Source organism: Molossus molossus, unplaced genomic scaffold, assembly GCF_014108415.1.
Source record: "Molossus molossus isolate mMolMol1 unplaced genomic scaffold, mMolMol1.p scaffold_m16_p_1, whole genome shotgun sequence".
NCBI classification, from domain to species: Eukaryota; Metazoa; Chordata; class Mammalia; order Chiroptera; family Molossidae; genus Molossus; species Molossus molossus.
The window spans coordinates 59126350-59145871 of record NW_023425344.1 but is presented as its reverse complement, the minus strand read 5'-3'; the positions used below and the strand labels follow the sequence as shown (position 1 = coordinate 59145871).

The window sequence follows — 19522 nt, the reverse complement described above, 5'->3', positions numbered from 1 at the left end:
CAAACTATCTATTGTATATTACGCTGGTCATCTAAGTAAATTGGAGCAGTATCCACTGTCTATTTTAAATTGATTAAAGGAGTGTATAATATAACTTACAAAAGCAAGACTACCAGAATCTTTTTCATTCTATAAAAATATTTATTTTCTGTGTTATGTAATGATCTATTGTTATTGACAACATGCTATGGCTGCATCAGACTATGTCTTGGAATTTGAAGCAGATCATTTTGCCTAGAGCATCTTCACCCCAAGTGCACAGTGAGACTCCAGGACTTTCTGAGCAATCATATCCTGTATTAGCCGTGATAAATCTATTGACTTGATGTTTGGTCCTATTTTAACAAATCTATAATTCCATATTGATTCTCCTGATCATTCCTCTCCATCTGCTCCTACAGCTGTCTTCTCTATCTTAGTCATTGGCAGTTCCACTTTTTTTGTTGTTCAGGTCAAAAACTTTTGATTCATAGGCCATCAACAAACCTTATTAGCTCTAATTTCAAAATATGTTCAGAATCCAGTTCTTCCCCACCACCTCTACTGATACCATCTTAGACCAAGCTACTTTAATCTCTTGCTTGGTTTATTACTTCTCCACTGTTTTTTTTTTTTTTTTTTTTTTTTCTCCTCTCCTTGGCAGGAGTGAGTGATCCTGTGAAAGCAAATTGGTTTATGTTACTCCTCTACTTAAAATTGTTCATGAGTTCCCCACTCCACTCACAGTGAGAGTTGAGTCATTGCAATGTTCTACAAGGTTCCACAGTGGCCCCTCACTCTGTCTCAGACTTCATTTTCCTTTTGCCCTTTCTGTTATGGTCACACCGGCCTCTTGCTGTTTCTCAACTACGTCAGCTTACTTCCACATCAGAACTTGTGTTCCCTCAGCTTGAAATGCGCTTCCCTCATGGCTCACTATCTCACCTTCTTCAAGTCTTATTCAGAGGTCACCTTCTTAGCAAGCTCTTCCTGGTCACATTATTTAATCATACCATCTTATTGTGTCTCCTTGCTAGTATGAATCTTGTTTGCCTTGTTTCTCACTGTATTTCTAGTACCTGACACATACCTGACCTACAGTAGATTTGCTAAACGTGTGTTACCTAAAGGATGAATACATTTGTTTCAAATACTTTGATTTATGAGTTACACACACAGTCAAGAGTACATTTGTTGCTGGGGGCCAGAGTCTACATCAGATAGGACAAAAATGATCAGATTCCTATTTTGGAAGAAATGCCATTTGAGAGAGCAGAAAACTGTCTTGGCTTTCTAACAGTAGTGTCTACTTAATGAAGACACCTTCCTTTCGTCTCCAAAGTCAATATAAAATGCAATATACCTGTTCTATCCCACATTCCGAATGTGTTTTCTTTAGAATTTGCCTTTGGGCAGTCTCCTTTTGAAGAGACTACCATCCGGACTGCTGATATTCTTTGGTGATTTGTAGATAGGCTGAATATTCAGATGTGATTTTAAAAAATCATATAGAACATAATACATATTAGACATGAGAGGTCATCCTCTGTTGGGCTTTTGACACTAATATTTCACCTTCGAGCAAACTTGATATTGTTTGGGGAAGAAGCTTTGTCTAAAATAATTACTTTTGATTTTTTTTTTAAATCAAGTACATGATGCAACTGAGACAAAATATTTTATTTGTTAAGGTATTGGGTATTTGTGAACATCATTATTTGTTCTACTAAGTATGTTGCAGGTAATTTGGAGCTTTCATTTGCCTTAAATTTTCTTCAGATACTTTTGTAGGGGATGAGCTCTCTTCTGAGATTGGATTATAATCAACACAACTGAAACACTTTAGCCTTGTAAGGTGACTGATGCTTAATATGCTTGCCTAATTATCTTTTCGCTAAGGATTCAAACCCATTAAGTAGCTAGTTAGTCTATATTTCAAATGAACACATCTGGCCCAACAATGAATGAGGCTTTTTCCTGTGTGAGGGTGACAGATGTGGTGGTGGTTCCCCCCGTTCTCTCACTTAAATAATTAACAACACTCTGGTGAAGTAACCTTAGACAGACAGCCTCAAAGCCAGATGCGTAGTCTCAGAGCTGGATCCATGGGCACGCGATTCATCTCATTAGCCTACTCTAACAGTTCCTTTTTTATCTTTGTTATATTTCCTAAACTACATTTGTTTGAGGACTACTTCTTTAAAAACGCAGGGCTTGTGAATTTCGGTTTAAAAGAGGGTTAACATGAAAGTATTGACTTGGAGATGAGAATGAAGAATGTAGCCAAGTAGGACATAGATTTGCATTTGGAAATTGATGTCATAGAGTAAACAACAGTTAAAGCCATCTGGGAAAATCTTATGCAGGTATAGTATTGTTTAGCACTGTTGAAGGGGGTCTTTGAAGGACTACCTTGGAGAGAATCTCCATTAAATTTCTTTATTTGATAGAGATTTTTTAGACTGAGATGAATAAGTTCTTAGTATTTAAACAGAAAGTATGTAAAGGTGGTAGTAGTGAGGTGGTTCTTTTCTGTTTCTTTCATTGTATACAGTTTAATTTTAAAATGTCACATGATTAAACAAATTGTCTTAGAAGATTGTTTGGGAGCTTTTTCTACCAGTGGTTCATTTGTCTCCACATGTGTTAAGTTTGAATAGAAAGGATTCTGTGAAGTTCTTTAAGTCCTTGCCACTGCAGGGCAGTCTCTTCGTGGTGTACAGTGCAGGTGCATTTGCAGGATGGGCTTATTCTCTGACCCTTGTTTAGTGAGACGGCGACAATAACACAGCTGCTCTGCAATAGTTGAGATCTCAAACCTGTAATTTGGCAAGAAAAACAGAGCAAATTGGGTAAATATACATAAACACATTGTGAAGAAAGAAAAACAGAACAGAATGAACCAAAGCCTTATCCTACAGCTTGTTTGATAGAGATGATTTAAGGAGGCATATGGTATAGTTAAATGTGCTTTCAAAAACGTTGGCCAGAATCTTCTGGCAAATATGAAATAAATATCTAAATCAGATAAAACTGATAGTATTAGTTCTCTTAAAAGGCAGTGTGGAGAGGCACTTGACAGAGTATTTTGAGTAAGGAGTGGAGGAATATCAGTGAATGTGGAATATTTTACACGTCTGACATTGATGGGCCATTGAGATAAATGGTGTGGTTGACTTGGGATAGAGCCTGAGTTGATAATAGAATATTTTTATATTCCTCAACATTGTTACTTCTCCATTGTAATCCATTTTCCTGAAATAAAATTGATTAATTTTATTTCTTTTTTCTTGGTTGGGAAAATTCTACCTTTAACCCAATTTCTTACATGAACACTTATTTTCAATATACCTATGTATGTATGGATGTATATACACTTCTGTACATTCTTATGTTAGTAGCAGTTGATGCAGTCACAACTTGATTCTTCTGTTTCCTCTGAAGAATGAGACTTTATTTTTATTGTGGATATCAGGACATTAGTTATGTCTTTATTTTGAATATAAACGTTGATGCAGTAAGGCTGAAGACCCTCCCTGTTTCTCTCTTTGACTATCTGCTCCTCAATGATGGAACTTTTACCTTTCCTTTCACATTGTGTGTTGCTTTCTGATCATATACATATATGATAAGTTTACCTAATCTGCATAGGATTTCTATTTTAAATATTATATTCAGTTCTATAAATTGTTTTTCCACAGGAACAGCCATTAATTTAAGCACATCCAGGGGTGGCCAACAAGATGTTGCTGAGTATGGAAACATTAAATAGAATGAACTTTAAAATCCTAGAAGAGATTTTAAATACAGGTGGCTTCAAACACTGAGTCTGGTCTGTCATGTGAAAGATAGATTTGACTTATTCTTTTTTTTTTTTTTGATTAATTTGTTTTTGTTACAGATGTTTCTCATTTTCCCCCCATCGACACCTTTCTCCCCTTCCCCACCCTGCCCCTTCCCCAACTTTGTTATCTATGTTCATTGGTCATGCATACATGCATGTAAGTTCTGTGGTTTATCTCTCCCCCAGCCAGCCCTCCCTCCTCTGAGGCTTGTTAGTCTGTACCCCACCTCTATGTCTCTGGGTTAATTTTGTTCAGCCATTTGTTTAGTTTGTTATATTCCACAAATAAGTGAGATCATGTGATAATTGTCTTTCTCTGCTTGGCTTGTTTCGCTTCGCATAATACTCTCCAGGTCCTTCCACGTCGTCTCAAAGAATAAGAGATCTTTCTTTCTTACAGCTGCATAGTATTCCAGTGTGTACATGTACCACAGCTTTTTAATCCACTCATCTACTGATGGACATGTGGGTTGTTTCCAGATCTTAGCTATTGTAAATAGTGTTGCTATGAACATAGGGGTACATACATTCTTTCTGATTGGTGTTTCAGATTTCTTAGGGTATATTCCTAGAAGTGGGATCACTGGGTCAAATGGCAGTTTAATTTTTATCTTTTGAGGTAACACCATAGTGTTTTCCACAGTGGCTGCACCAGTCTTCATTCACCAGCAGTGTACTAGAGTCCCCTTTTCTCTACACCCTCACCAACACTTGTTGTTTGATGATTTGTTCATGGAGGCCATTCTGACATGTGTGAGGTGATACCTCATAGCTGTTTTAATTTACATCTCTCTGATGATTAGTGATGTTGAGCATTTCTTCATATGTCTCTTGGACATTTGTATGTTCTGTTTGGAGAGGTGTTTATTTAGGTTCTCTGCCCATTTTTTAATTGGGTTCCTTGTCTTCCTTTTGTTGAGTTGTACGAGCACTCTATATATTTTGGAAATTAACCGCTTATCTGATGCATCATTGGCAATTATGGTCTCCTGTATAGTGGGATCCCTTTCTGTTTTGATGGTTGTTTCTTTTGCTGTGCAGAAGCTTTTGAGTTTGATGTAGTCCCATTTGTTCATTTTTCCTTTATTTCTCTTGCCTTAGGTGTCGTATCAGTGAAAATTCTGCCGTGTATAATGTCTGAGATTTTGTTGCCTACATTTTCTTCTAGAATTTTTATGGATTCACAAGTTACATTTAAGTCTTTTATCCATTTTGAGTTTATTCTCATGTATGGTGTAAGTTGGTATTCTAGCTTCATTTTTTTTGCAAGTAGCTGTCCAATTTACCCAGCACCATTTATTGAAGAGGCTGTTATGACTCCACTGTATGCTCTTGCCACCTTTGTCAAGTATTAATTGAGCATATTGTCTTGGGTCCATTTCTGGGTTCTCTATTCTGTTCCATTGATCTATCTGCCTGTTCTCATGCCAGTACCAGGCTGTTTTGATTACAGTGGCTTTGTAGTATAACCTGAAATCTGGTAATGTGATCCCTCCAACTTGGTTCTTCTTTTTCAATATTGCTGTGGCTATTCAGGGTCTTTTTTGGTTCTATATAAACTTTTGGAGTGTTTGTTCTAGTTCTGTGAAGTATGTCATTGATATTTTGATGGAGATTACTTTGGGTAGCATGGACATTTTAATGATGTTAAGATTTGACTTGCTCTTTATTGGCCCAAGGAAAGGAAGAAGAAAGTGTGGGAGGTAAAAGGAGGCCCATTTAGTTCAATATCAGGCAGCTCTTTCTCACAATTAGAATTATTTAGAGAGTGTTAGGTAACTGAAAGTGTTAAAAAAGGGACAACTATATGATGAGGTAGAGAAAATCCTTAAACATGGATGTAAATCCTTGTGTACATCTGCTTCTAAATTTTATATTATTGAAGTTTTTACTATTGCTAACACCTTTGATTTTTTTAGATAAAAGGCACTAAAAATTGAGTGATTATTTCCAAGTGTCTTTTTTGTATTTTGTTAAAATATGCAAATCAGTTAAAAAGAGTTTTTATTTTTTTCAGTGTAATACTAAAAACATTTACAATACAACTTTAGGTGTTATAAGCAGTACATCTTGGAATATAGCTTTTTAAAATTCTTCTAGCAATCTTTTTTTAGTTACACACATATATTGAGATATTGCAGAAAAAAATTACTTTATTCAAAAACCTTTTAACAATTTTGAAGAATTTTTAGACTAAACATTAATTTACATATATATTCATAACTAGAAGTAAAATCTTTAAATTATTCACAAATATGAAACTATTTTTCAACTTGTAACCTTTATTATTCATAAAGCTAACTTTTAAAAAGCTCTGCAGAGTATTTAATAGGAGCACTTAATTTCAAAATACCTTAAGTCACCTTAATTTTAATAACTTTTTGAGTAGTTGCCAGTTTAATTTTCAGTATGTGCAAATTGGAGGTAAATTATTTATTACTTCCAGCAAACGTCTTTCACAATTTTATTTAATTTTTTCATCTTTTTTAATGGATCATAAAATGGCAGTCTTTTATTGGATATGCATAAAGTCAGTAGCAAATGAATACCTTGCAAATGGGTTACTGTAGATTGAAATGTCAATCATATTTCATGGAGTATGAAATTTCTCAGATCAGAGTAGCTCTGACATATGGCACTGAACCATTCTTCTCTTTTGGAATTGTCATACACCTTTAAAAATTAAGTAAAAGAACTGTGACCATTAGGCCTTATTGAATTTTATTTACTTAATTATATATCACAATACGATTTAATACTTTCTCATATAAAATGAATTGAGTTTTATCACTATTAATTGAGTACCAATTGATATTGAAATGTACTTCAAATAATGTTTTTGTTATGTTAGATTGTTTAGGTTTTTTCTATCCATCTACTTTGAAAAAATATATATATCTTAAGGATGGAACAAAGAGGGGAAGCAATTCTAAACAATGTAGAACCAATTTATAGAAAAGGAACTTGAAAGAGTTACCAGGTCTCAGCCTTATCTTCCCAGACCATCATGCATTATCTGTACTAGGGGCAAATCCTGTCTTATAAGGTTCTTCCTTGTGTTTCATGACTTCATTTTCCCATCTGCCTGGCTGTGTCTCCTCATATTTCACCCCAGACTCCTCTTCTTACAGTCTTTTAACTCTTGGTTCCTCACCCACAAACACATCTTCTCTAAGACTTCCTTTTCTTGCTGATGAGCTCCAAGTCTCCAGACAAGATCTTTTCCTTAGCTCAAACCCACTATTCAACTGTCCAGTATCCTCACTATCCAAATGTCTACTAACTCAATTGCACTTCCCATACGCACCATAAACTTGAAATTCTCAAGTTAAAAGCATGTATTTATGTTTAAAACCTGCTTCTTTTCCTGTTTCCTATGTAAGCTTACCCACCCACCTGTACAAGACGGAACCCTTGGAGTCATCTTTGTTCCTTCTTCATCACCAACAACCAATAAATGTCCAAGTCCTTTTTATTCTAAGTCTTTAGTACCTCTCAATTTTCATTTTCACGTTACTCTCATTGCTACTATTTCAGTTCAGTTCTACTTTGATTCTTATTTGAAATACATTAACACATTCTTAAGTGGTCTTTCTACTGTAGAAATGTGCTCTTCAACCCATGCTCTACTCTGCAACAAAAGTGATATTTGTAAAACACAATTTTGACCAGATTTCTACCTAGCTTAAGAACTCTTAAGACTAATTCCAAACATCTAAAGATAGCATCCTGGTTTCTTCATGATCCTTCCACCTACTCGCCCTTTCAGCCTGGAGGTGTATATTCTCAGTCTCACACTTTGTGTTGCTGCTATATTGAATGGCTTTTGGTTCCTTGACTGTTCTTTGTCTTTCTTGCCTTCCAGCCTGTAAAATGGTGCTCCATCTTCTTGGATCCCCTTCTAATCTCTTTTCCTAAGTAACTCCTAATCATTCTTTCAGATTCATCTTAGAGGTGACTTCCTGCAGGAAACCTTTGTTGATTCCTCCCCTGGCAAGGCCAAGTCATTTGTGTCTTCCACCTCATCCTCTAGAGCCCCTATGCATACACCTATTTTAGTTAATTTCACACTCTATTGTAATTGTTTTTGTAGCTTTCTTTCAGTTACATTGTCATGTTGTGTTCTTTTGGTTATTGCAGTCCTATTATCAAGCACAGCCTAGGTTGGCCTATTGTAGGTAATTTATGAATATATATTTAATGTACTAGCAGTAGAATGATTGATTGATTGAATAAACTTATTGGCAAACATTTATAAACCAATTTGGAGTGCAGTTTTAGGTTTAACACATAGCTCAACATTGCTATAATGTTGAAAAGAAATAAGACTGAAAAAGTTCTTTACATGAACCAGCACGACATTATATGCTAGGTGTTTTTTGAACAGTTTTACTCTATTTTTATAAGGCAGTAGTAGAATCAAACTCTTTAAATAAAACAAAAAAGTATTTGCTAATTATTTTATTCTTCTGTATTATCTGTTTTTCTGTATGTTTTTTTTTTTGTTGTTGTTTGTTTGTTTGTTTTAACCTGGACCAAAAAGGTTACCTTGATGTTCTGAATAATCTGTTAGACAAATAAGTATTACAACAATTTAGAGTATCTATTGTGTCCCAGACACTGTGTTGGACATATTATGTACATTATTTTATCAAACTCTCTTCCTCCAAATAACTCTGATATAGACACAATTATACCCATTTAACAGATTGAGGAATGCAAGATTGAGAGTGTAGTGACTAGGCTTCAAACCGAACTCCTTATTCCCTATGTGAACTGGATCTATATTCCCTTTTTAAATTTTATTTGCGTCTTGCAACAAATATAGATAAAATCTCCCCTCATTTCTCACTTACATACAGGGTGTGGCAAAACTAAGTTTACAGTTGTGAGTATGCAAAATAGAATTTATTCTTGTGTTATTATTTATTAATTATTGTATTTTTCCATGCAAGAAACTGTAAACCTACTTTTGCCCTACCCTGTATGAAATTAAAGAAAAATGACATGGCTTTAATACATTTTTGTTTGTAATAAAATCTTTATAACTGAGAGTATGGATTCTACTGTCATAATTATGTAGAAGTTAAATAACAATAGGAATGAGAAGTTCATAGATACTAACAGAAGTGACATAAAATATGACAGAAAATATTAACTGCATATGTTGGAGCTTGAGGTAAAGAAAGGTCAAGGTATTGAGTTTTAGAGGGTGAGAGGGCTTTGTCAATCTGTGTGCCAGCAAGGGAGTAGCATAGCTTTGGACAAAGGTATCAGCTCATAACAGCTCCAATATTGTACCAATAATAATAATAATAAAAAAATACATGTTGTTCTAAATAAGCAATAAGATTTAAAAGCAGAAGTAACTTTTAGAGTGTGTTTTTTTATGTTTGCAACACTTACAAAAAATTTTCCCAGCAGATACATATGCGTGTGTGTATATATATATTCAGAAATAAATTTCTTAGCATGTGGTAAATGTTGTTATAGTTTTCCATAAGAAATATGTAAATACAGTGAAAAATTAGAGGAGTGATACTAAGCTCTAGTTAATGAGAGGAATTTAATTATAAGACCCTAAAATATTTATCAAGGATTAAGGTAGTATGTGGTAGAAGTGACTACAAGAGTCAGAGAAATCCAATATTTGGGCAAGTTACCTTTTTAAGCTTTAGCTTCCTTATTTGGAAAATGGAGATAATGCTACTGCTTATCTCAGTGAAAATTAAATGAGAAGATAAGTGTAATATGTCTGGGTCATAGTAAGGAATTTATAAATGCCATCATTATTAGTACTGTTGTTGACAGCAATGCTTTGATCAGGAAAGTGAGGATTATATATTTTTAATTGAGTCTCTATGTCAAAAGAATCATCAGGTGAATTTCCATGACTGTTGCGTCTTAATTCAGTTTTATTTGACACCAGACACATTATACTAGACTGAAGTTTTGGGGATAATGGGCAGTTATTTTGGTTGCCTACAGGATCTCATCAGCATGCATTTCTACTGTAGGAAAGAGTGAACTTTGTTCTACTGATCCCTTAAAAGTTGAATCAATAAGATTATTTGCAGTAGCCATACATTATTATAAGTTAAATAATCTTTCCACAAACGAAACCCATGCCTATCACGTCACATGCTTTCTGGTACGTGCTTTAAAGTAGAGAAATTAAGAACTAGGAAATATTATTTTTGGATTCAACTCTGCTTAGTCTTCAACAAAACAAAACATGGCACTCAGTTTTGCAGAACAAGCAATTCGGTTGAAGTTTTCTTTTTTAAGTAAGCCACTTGGCATTCTGTGTTGGAATAGTTCAGAAGTTCAGTTAAGTTGATATAAACACTCCAAGTTCTCATTCTTTTATGGATTTCACTAAGCTTTTTAATTTTTTTAAACACAGAATGTGTTTTTTTTTTTCTTTTTATTGATTTTTAGAGAGAGAGGAACAGAGAGGGAGAGAGAGATGGAAACATCGATAAGAGAGAACATCAATTGGCTGCCTCCTGCATGCCCCCCCCCACCCCCGGGGATTGGGCCCACAACCTGAGCATGTGCCTTGACTGGGAATCAAACCAGCGACCTCTTGGTGTATGGGTTGATGCTCAACCACTGAGCCACACCAGCTGGCCTTAACACAGAATTTTTTGAAGAGACTATTTTACAATAAATATTTTTAATAGGAGTATTCCTGAATTTTGAAGAAGTTTGGTAGTAGTCACTTTCCTGGTGGCTCTCTGTACAAATCTAACTAAATATCACATTGAGAAAAGAAACACATTAAGAACTTTCATTTTATCAAGCATCTGTAGTGTGATGAAAGGGTTCAAAATTTGTTAGAATCCTACTTTTACCACTTTGGGGAAGGTAATTAACATTTCTGGGCCTCATGTACCCCATCTGTAGAACTGTGAAACTACCACTTACTTGAAGGGTTACTGTAAGGATTAAATGAGATAATGTCTGTAAAATGCCCATGATAGCATCTGGCACATAGCAGGCACTGAACAATATTTTGCATTTTTTAAACTACAGTAGTTTCTCCTTATCCATGGGGTATATGTTCTATATATACCCAGTGGATGCCTGAAACCATGGATAGCACTGAACCTTACATATAATTGATGTCTTTCCTGTACATACATACCTTTCACTTAAAGGAAGAGCTTTACCACTTCTCTTTGACGTATCCAAATTGCCAGCATCAGTACTTTTTACTTTGAGGCCATTATTAAGTAACATAAGGGTTACTTGAACACAAGCACTGAGAGACTGATACCAGATACTAAACAGGTCCAAGGCCACATGTCACTACTTGAGTCAAATTAACCAGAGACAGGGTTGAATTGTACATGAGTGTTTATTCCAATAATGCCAGCAGCATGGAGAGAGCTGCAGGTCATCCTAAAAATTCTTCTCTAACATCTTCTACTAGCCAGCTGATTATATAGGGATAAGGAAGAGGGGCTATGTGTGAGGGGGAAGAGGCATTAAAAGGGCTGCAGGGTTTGTGGTTTGTGTGTCTTTTTCTAGGATCTTAAAATTTGATAACAAGGTAGTTACTTTTCTATGATATTAAAAACAGCTCAGACCATTCCTGGGACCTGAGAATGGTCAGCGTTCCTGAGACAAACTCCTGGAGTGGGTAGGGTCCAGGCTCAGCAACCAAGTCAAAGTGTTTCCTGTCCTTGATCTGCTCTCAAAACTTTTTTTCTCTTCTGAGTAATGGACCCATCTGGGCTCTGAGGCATCTTATTTTTTACAGCCCTGTTTTCTTGTTGCAGCACATCCTCCAGTTTCCCAGGATCTGTCAGAAAACCTCTTGTCTGTAGTTAGTAAGGTAAACTGCTGTGGTCCTATTCCTATTATGTTCCCGTCCCCTATCAGTACCTTGATAGTCAATCTGATCATGGAAAGGACTAGTATAGGACTAAGGGATGGAGAGCACATACAGCATGGATAAGCTGAAGAAAAGGTTGATTGGGTCCTGGGCAGGATGGAACAGGATGGTGAGAAACTCATCATGCTACTCAGAACAGCAAACAATTTAAAACCAATCATTTTTTATTTCTGGAATTCTCCATTTAATATGTTTGGATCACAGTTGACAGTAGGTAACTAAAACCATGTTAAGCCAAACCTCAGATAAGGGAAGGATTACTGTAAACAACAACAGGAATTTCTTAATGTTTTTACTTATATTAATACTTTTAGGAACAATTAGATCTCTTAAGGAATTTGCCTCTGGCTATTCCAGTAAGAACTGAAATTATAGAAAAAAAGCTGAGATAACTGATTAAAAGCTTTCTTTTTTTAAATAGACTTTCTGACTGGTTTTGAATTTTGTAAGAAAATAAAAATATCCCACAATACTCCAGTTTCTAATTTATTATTAATAATTGTTTCTTCATTTTCTTTCAGAACACTTGATGTTTCAGTGAGCTTTAATGGAGGAAAATCTGTCATCTCGAGCTCACTGATAGTCACAGCCACAGAATGTGTAAGTCAAATGTTGGCATAGAGATACCTTTTACTTATTTATTTAATTTATTTTGTATTTTGTGTTACTCTTCTCTCGTGGATATTTTTCCATTGGTTTTTAGATAGAGTGGAAGGGAGGAAGGGAGGGAGAGAGGGAAACATCAGTGTGAGAAAGACACATTGATTAGTTGCCTCCTGCATGACCCTGACCAGGACCAGGGATCAAACCTGCAACCCAGGTACGTGCCCTTGACTGAAAATTGAACCCATGACCATTTGGTTTGCTGGCCTACGCTCTAACTGCTGAGTCAAACCAGCAAGGGCAAAAAGATACCTTTTAAAAATTATTTTATCCTGAAATAACTTATGGATCTTTAGTGTTGTTGTATACTACAATAAAAAGGTACAAATAATAAAACTGGAAAAATTTGTATAGAATTTTAGGGGTTTTTTTTCCCGTAGTTGTCTTTAAAGGGAATTTTTAGATTGTGTGCATTTTATTTTGATATTTTTAAAATTCAGGTCATATTTAAAATCTAAATGAGGTAGGAGAATAATTTCCAAATGAAACATTTTTTTTTCTTAAAACATTAAATATATAAACAGAATAATGCTTTTTTGTTATGAAGTTTGCATTTTGGTATCTAAGATATTTATCCTGGTTTTGAAATTATTAGTGCATCTTAAAGAGTGAGCTTATTATTTTATCCATTTAATGTTGGTGCTTTCTCATATGAGTAAGAAATTTGGTAGCTCAATAATAGCTTAGTTTGAAACTACATTGAAATTATATTTTAGTTGCGATGGCTAATTTACATTACCTAGATGCAGTGTTTTGAAATGTAAACTCCATTGATGAGACAGTGTTTTTCCCTTGTAGTTAATTTTTTGGGTTTATGGAAACTTTTTATATTAGATTGTTGAACATGAAAACAGAACACTATAATAGATTGATCACATGGCTATTATTTTTATGAGTATATTTTCTTTGTACAAAAAAATAAAATTCTGTCATTTAAAAGACCAAAATCCCAAACCTAAACATTTTCTCACATCTCATGATTTCATAGTTTTATATTTTGATCATTTAATTTGAGAGACATCCTTCCTCCAGAAAACAAACAAAACAACTCAATATTATCTGTAAAAAGGTAGTTGTGTTTTTCATTGCAGGGAAAACAATCATCCTTATGGACTCTTAGTTGCTATGGAATTCTCTGTATAGTTCTTTATCAATACCTATTTCTATTTTGAAAATGGCTAGTTTTTCCTCCTTTTTATCTGTAATTCATGTTCTAATTTTTAGGTTTTGTGAATGTTGCAATTTGTAGCTTATCTGGTCCCTCAGAATATGGTTGAGATTACAGAAAATTATGGTATGTAGTTTGTCAGTGTCTAGCTCACTGAAATGACATTCTTTCTCCATCCTTCTTCCTATTCTGCACCTCTAGCCATTTTTTTCCCCTCTCTTCCATGCCAGCAGGAACAAACCTTGCCTGTGTCAGGTAATGACACATGATTTCCGTGAGCAGGGATGCCGAGGTTAAATAACTCACCTGGAGTTTAAAAGTTGTATGCCTTGAGGAAGCCTTCCTAGATCTTGCTAGTTCTCAGGAAAACATAATGTGACTTAAAATGGTTTAAGAGTAAGGTGATTTCAGAAAAATGGACATCAATTGTGTCACAGACGGAGAAAGGGTGAAGGGACAAGTTGTAAAATTAAATATGGGATCAAGTAATTTTCATTGAAAAGAGATTTGAGAAAATACTTAAGAAGGTGAGAGTGAGCCCAGGGGAAGAGTATTTCATGCAGAGGGAGAAGCTAGAACAAAGCCTAGGGTGGGACTGTGTCTGGAGAGTTTGAAGAAGACAAGGGGGCCAGTTTCCTGGACTGGAGGTAGCTGTGGGGAGTAGGAGTCTAGAGATGAGTAGGAGAGTGGAGGGAGGGAGGCAGGTTGCATTGGGTTTTGTAATTCATTGTGAAGACTTGAGCTTTTCTTCTGCGCGAAACAGGGAACCATTGGAAGGTGAGATTGTATGACTTAATGTTTTAAAAGGATCATTCTGGCTCTTATGTTAACATCGATTTTTCAGGTAGGGACCAAATGTGGAAATGTGGAGGCCAGTTCTGTGGTTTCAGTAATCTAGGCGAGGGAGCGAGCCTCCACTACGAAGATGGCGGCGGAGATGGTGAGAGTTGTTGGATTGGATTTAAACACATTTCAAAGGTGGAGCCCACAGGATGGATGCCTAGACAGATTAGATAGGAGTGTCAGAGACAGGCATTAAGAATAGTTCCAGGCTTTTTCACTTGAGCAACCAGGATGGGTTGTCTTCAAGTAGAGCAGATTTTGGAAGAAGATGAGGATTTCTATTGTGAGCATGTTGAGTAAAAGAGGTTTACTTAGTCATCTCAGTGGTAGTGTCAGGAAGGGAATTGAATACAAAGCCTGGAGTTTTAGAGAGAGCTCTGGATTGGAGGTGCACATTCGGAGGTATTATGTGGAGTGAAGTAGTCAACCAAATTCCACATGATTTTTTTAAAATTTATTTTTATGAACTAATTTATTTTTGTTACAGATGTTTCTCCTTTCCCTCTATAGACATCTTCTTCCCTACCCCCGCCCCCCAAGCATTGTTGTCTATGTGATTTTTAATGGAAAAAAATAAACAAACAAAAAACAACCTTTTGCGAGATACAGCAAGAAATGAAAGAGTACCAGAGAAGAGTTTTGGAGTTGTTGCGAAACCAAGATAAATTGGGTCTTGAAAGAAGAGAAGAAGGGAAGGTGGTTTACAGATAAATAGCAAGCAGAAATTGAGAGTAGATATACTTGATGGGAGTGAAAATAGTGGAAGGAAACCTTGGAAATAGAAAATTTAGAACAGATGACCTATAGCCTGAAAAAGAAAAAGGTTAGAGTTCATCCTACAGGTCTGTGTTTTCTAAACTCTAGTACACAGAGATGTCAGCGTTAAATGAAAAAAAAGGAAAGAAAATCTCCCACGTTCACATCCCAAGGACCAATCTGTGTCTCTTCTTGTGGCTGCAGGGAGAGAGCAGAGGGAGAACTTCCACAGTGAAATCCTGGCAGGATAGGCATTAGAAGGTCTCCTTACCTCTTTGATTATTCATTCAAAAAAGTGCAGCTGAAACTGTAACCAAGGAGCATTATGCATCCAGAAAAGTCTCAAGGAAAAGTATTGCAACTAACAGCACAAGGTTTTGGACTGGGCTGGAAAGGCAAAGATGGAGAGATAAAAAGTTGGAGATAAAGTACTTCTCCCAGAATACGGAGGCACCAACGTAGCTCTAGATGACAAGGTTATTTCTTACTGAGAGATGGTGACATTCTTGGAAAATATGTAGACTGAAATAAGTCACTAAAAATGCCATCACGTGAAGCTGCCCATTGACCTGCGACTCAGTTCTGAAATCTTTCATCATGTAAATAATATCTATGTATATCTTTTATAATGAACTAATGATATCCAAACTAATAAAAATAAATAAAAATAGATTATTTTTTCATAATGCTAGGTTTATTCAATTTGAAAGAATATTTTTATTCTGAAATTGTTTTCTCTGCTATTTTAATTTTAAAATATACTTTGATTGAGAAAAGAATAGCTACAATGATTTCTTCCTCCCTCCCTTCTTTCCTTTCTTCTTTTTCTCTCCCTCCTTTCTACTTCCTTCTATTCCTTCCTTCCTTTCTTCTTTGAGGTGGGAGGAATACATAGTGATAAGTAAAAATGACACTGGACAAAGTTAAGCAGGTAAGGAAGATCTTATTCAAAACTATTGCAATAGATTGAACTCAGCTGTGCTGAGACAAGGGGCTGGAGAGATCTTAAAACTGGGGTGCAGGGAATTGCAGGCAGCTGTGTCTGCTAACTGGCCTTACCTGAAGAAAGGGTAATCTTTTTTTCAATCTTCCTGACAGAAGGTAGTGTTAAAACTTGGAGCAAAGCACCTATCACAGTTAGACTCCTCCCATCCCACCCAGACTGAGAGACAGAGCTGCCACCTTCTGTGGTGATTCCATTTCAAAGGAATGCCTCTCAGGTCAAGGAAGACATTCTCCCTGGGGTCTGCAAAACTGGAAAGTGACTTTTAAAGGGAATTTATATACATTTCACAGCAGCAGAGAAAGATTTTGCAATTATATATTTCTAAAGTAGATTCCCTAAAAAAGAAAGGTCAAGGACCTATAGTCAGGAAGAAATCTGTTTCATGTTTTTGACCAAGCTGAGGACAATTGTAAAGCCATCCTGGTCAATAGAAAATAAGTGAAGTGAATTAGAGAAGGAACAGCTCAAGAAATGGAACAACCAGGACACTTACCCTATAAAAAAGCCAAAGGGAATGTCATTTCAGCGTGAAAAGAAGGCAACACCAGGTGCCTCAGAGAGCTGAAGGAGGAAAGGTCAGAGGGGTCACAGTGACCTTGATGTTTCAGCTCAGAATGGTTATTTGTATTTTGTGTGAATTTCACTATTACACTCTTATAGGATAATAAATACTGTAATCTACCTTATATTTATAATAATCATAGCTTATTCCTTTTTCTCATTAAATATAAATATTATTTTATATTCAAACTCAAATTCCTCCATATGTGGTAGTAATATTACTATTTTATAGATATATAAAATGAGACTGGAGCTGATGAGATGTACCTGCTGATGTGTACATTAAATCTCTAGTCAAGCCCAGCTGGTGTGGCTCACAGGTTCAGTGTCAACCCATGCATCAAGAGGTCGCTGGTTCGATTCCGGGTCAGGGCACACACCCAGGTTGTGAGCCAAATTCCCAGTGGGGGGCATGCAGGAGGCGCCAGTCGATGCTCTCTCTCATCGATGTTTCTATCTCTCTCTCCCTCTCCCTTCCTCTCTCTCTAAAAATTAACAAAAAAAAAATTTTTTTTAAAGGAAATACATGGCATATCTTTAAAAAAAATCTTTAGTTGAAATGGAAGAGGACAGTGGGTAATATTATGAAAAATACCCAGGCATTGTATGCAATCGATATCCCATCTTTCTGGCATATTTGGATGTGATAGTGAGGTGAGATGCACTTAGTGATGTTACTCATTATAGGGTGATACTTTGGGTTTCACAGGCATTTGAAAGCCACACAAAGTAAAACATTACTTTAGCAATTGATTAATTTTTTTTTTAATAATTTTTTATCATTATTTCCATTAATTTATTTTTGTTACAGATGTTTCTCCTTTTTTTCCCATTGACACCCTCCTCCCCATTCCCCCCACCCCGTTCCCAGCTTTGGTGTCCATGTCTACCGGTTATGCGTATGTGCATGTAAGTTCTGTGGTTTATCTCCCCCCTACACACTCCCTCTTCTGAGGATTGTCAGTCTGCACTCTACTTCCACATCTCTGGGTCTACCCTGTTCCTCAGACTGTTATGTTCATTATATTCCACAAATAAGTGATTAATTCTTGTAGCAATCCCATAGATAAAGAAACTTCTCTCTGCTCTCCAAGAGCATCCGGGCCTAGTCCTGCTAAGACACTTAGGTCACTGAGCTGTCATTTCCTGTTTACTTCTGGGCCTTTCTCAGCAGTCTTGAGATGTTGGTGGCAGGGCTTGTGCCTTGCTTATCACCCCCCTCCCAGTGCCTGATCCCTGCAGAGGGCTCATGCTCCAAAACTATTAGTTGAACTATTTGTTAAAAGTAGCTGTGCATCTAGTTTAAAAGTGGGAAAACTAAGGTTTAAATGGAAGCGTGTTAAGATTAGAGCCTGAGGTGGGTATTTTTCAGCAGTCATTTCTCTTCTAGCTCACACAGTCTCCTAAATATGTCTCTGTTTAAAAAAGACCACAGTTCAAGATGTCTTCTTCCCTTCCCTGGGACCGCTGCTCTTCTGACTCACTTGCTATAATAATACCAAGAGCATGTTTTCTGAGCACGTATTAAATGCAAGACATTGTGTTAAACACTATATATGTGTTAATCTCCTTACGACTGCATGTGATACTCAAAACTCAAGAGAAGGCTATTGCTGTTACCTTAATTTTACAGAGAAGAAAACTGAAGAACAGAGAGCCACCTTCAACTATTTTAGTGCACATTTATGCAAACAGCCCTGGCCAGTTTGGCTCAGCGGTTAGAGTGTCGGCCTGCGGTCCGGAGAGACCTGGGTTCGGTTCCCGCTAAGGGCACGTACTTCGGTTGCAGTTTGTCCCCGGCCCTGGTTGGTCGAGCGGGTGGCAGCCACTCGATGTGTCCCTTCACATCGATGTTTCTCTCTCTCTCTCCCTTCCTCTCTCTCCCTCCCACTCTATCTGTACAAAAAACATTTATGCAAACATGTTAGAAGGTACTTTTTCTGTTAGGTGGACCCAACCCTCAGCAGAGGTATATGGCTTGATGAGCAGTTCATATGCTGATTTCAGCCCTCACTGTGCCCAAGACAGGAGGCACTTGGAGCCTGGTAGCTCTGGAGGATTAGTTACTGGTTCAGTTTCCCAGTGAGTTAAGCCTTCTTAGCAGTGAGAATTGAACCTGAGTCTGTCTTCCCCCCCAACCTGAACACTTGCACAATCTGCCATTTGTAACCAGATCCTAAATTGATTTGTATAAAACGGGTTGGCAAATTTATATATTTTTTGCTAAAAAGTCAGATAGTAAGCGTTTCATGCTTTGGGGTTGTACTGTTTTTGTCACAACTACTCAACTCTGCCATGTTGTGGAAAAGCAGCTATGACATCTGTAAACAAATGGGCAATGGCTGTGTTCAACAAAAATATGCACACTGAAATTTGAATTTCATGAAACATATTCTTCTTTTGATTATTTTTTTCAGCTATGTAATAACATAAAATTTTTTTTAGCTTGTCAGAGATCTTATGAAATAGATGAGTTGATTTAGCCTTTGGGCCATAGTTTGTTAATTCCTGATATGGGGTGTTCCCAAAGAATCCAATAAATGAGACTGTCACCTATTCCATGATTTTTTTTTCCTAACTCTAAATTCATGGAAACAAAGTTATGGAGACTTATTTCCTCCTTTTTGTGTCTGTTTTATTTTTAACATGGTAGCTGTGATTATTTTCTAGCTAGATTAAAACATGATATTCATGTAGTTTTGAAATTTTTGAGTGATTCCTCTTTACTGTAGTTATTTAGTAGTGTCTCTGGTTTGTGTTTATATTCCTGTGGTTCTCTTAGCTAGAATTTCAGTGATA

The 19522-nt window shown here is 36.3% G+C and overlaps 1 protein-coding gene across 2 annotated transcripts in view; it reads left to right on the top strand.

Annotated features, from left to right (window-relative positions):
- The window catches only part of ANTXR2 (ANTXR cell adhesion molecule 2), a 163130-nt gene that overhangs the window by 46724 nt on the left and 96884 nt on the right, over positions 1–19522 (top strand). For both annotated transcript variants that reach the window (XM_036249137.1, XM_036248490.1), the window contains exon 11: positions 12248–12326. In XM_036249137.1, the coding sequence (XP_036105030.1) occupies positions 12248–12326 (79 nt within the window). The remainder of the gene's footprint in view (positions 1–12247; positions 12327–19522) is intronic.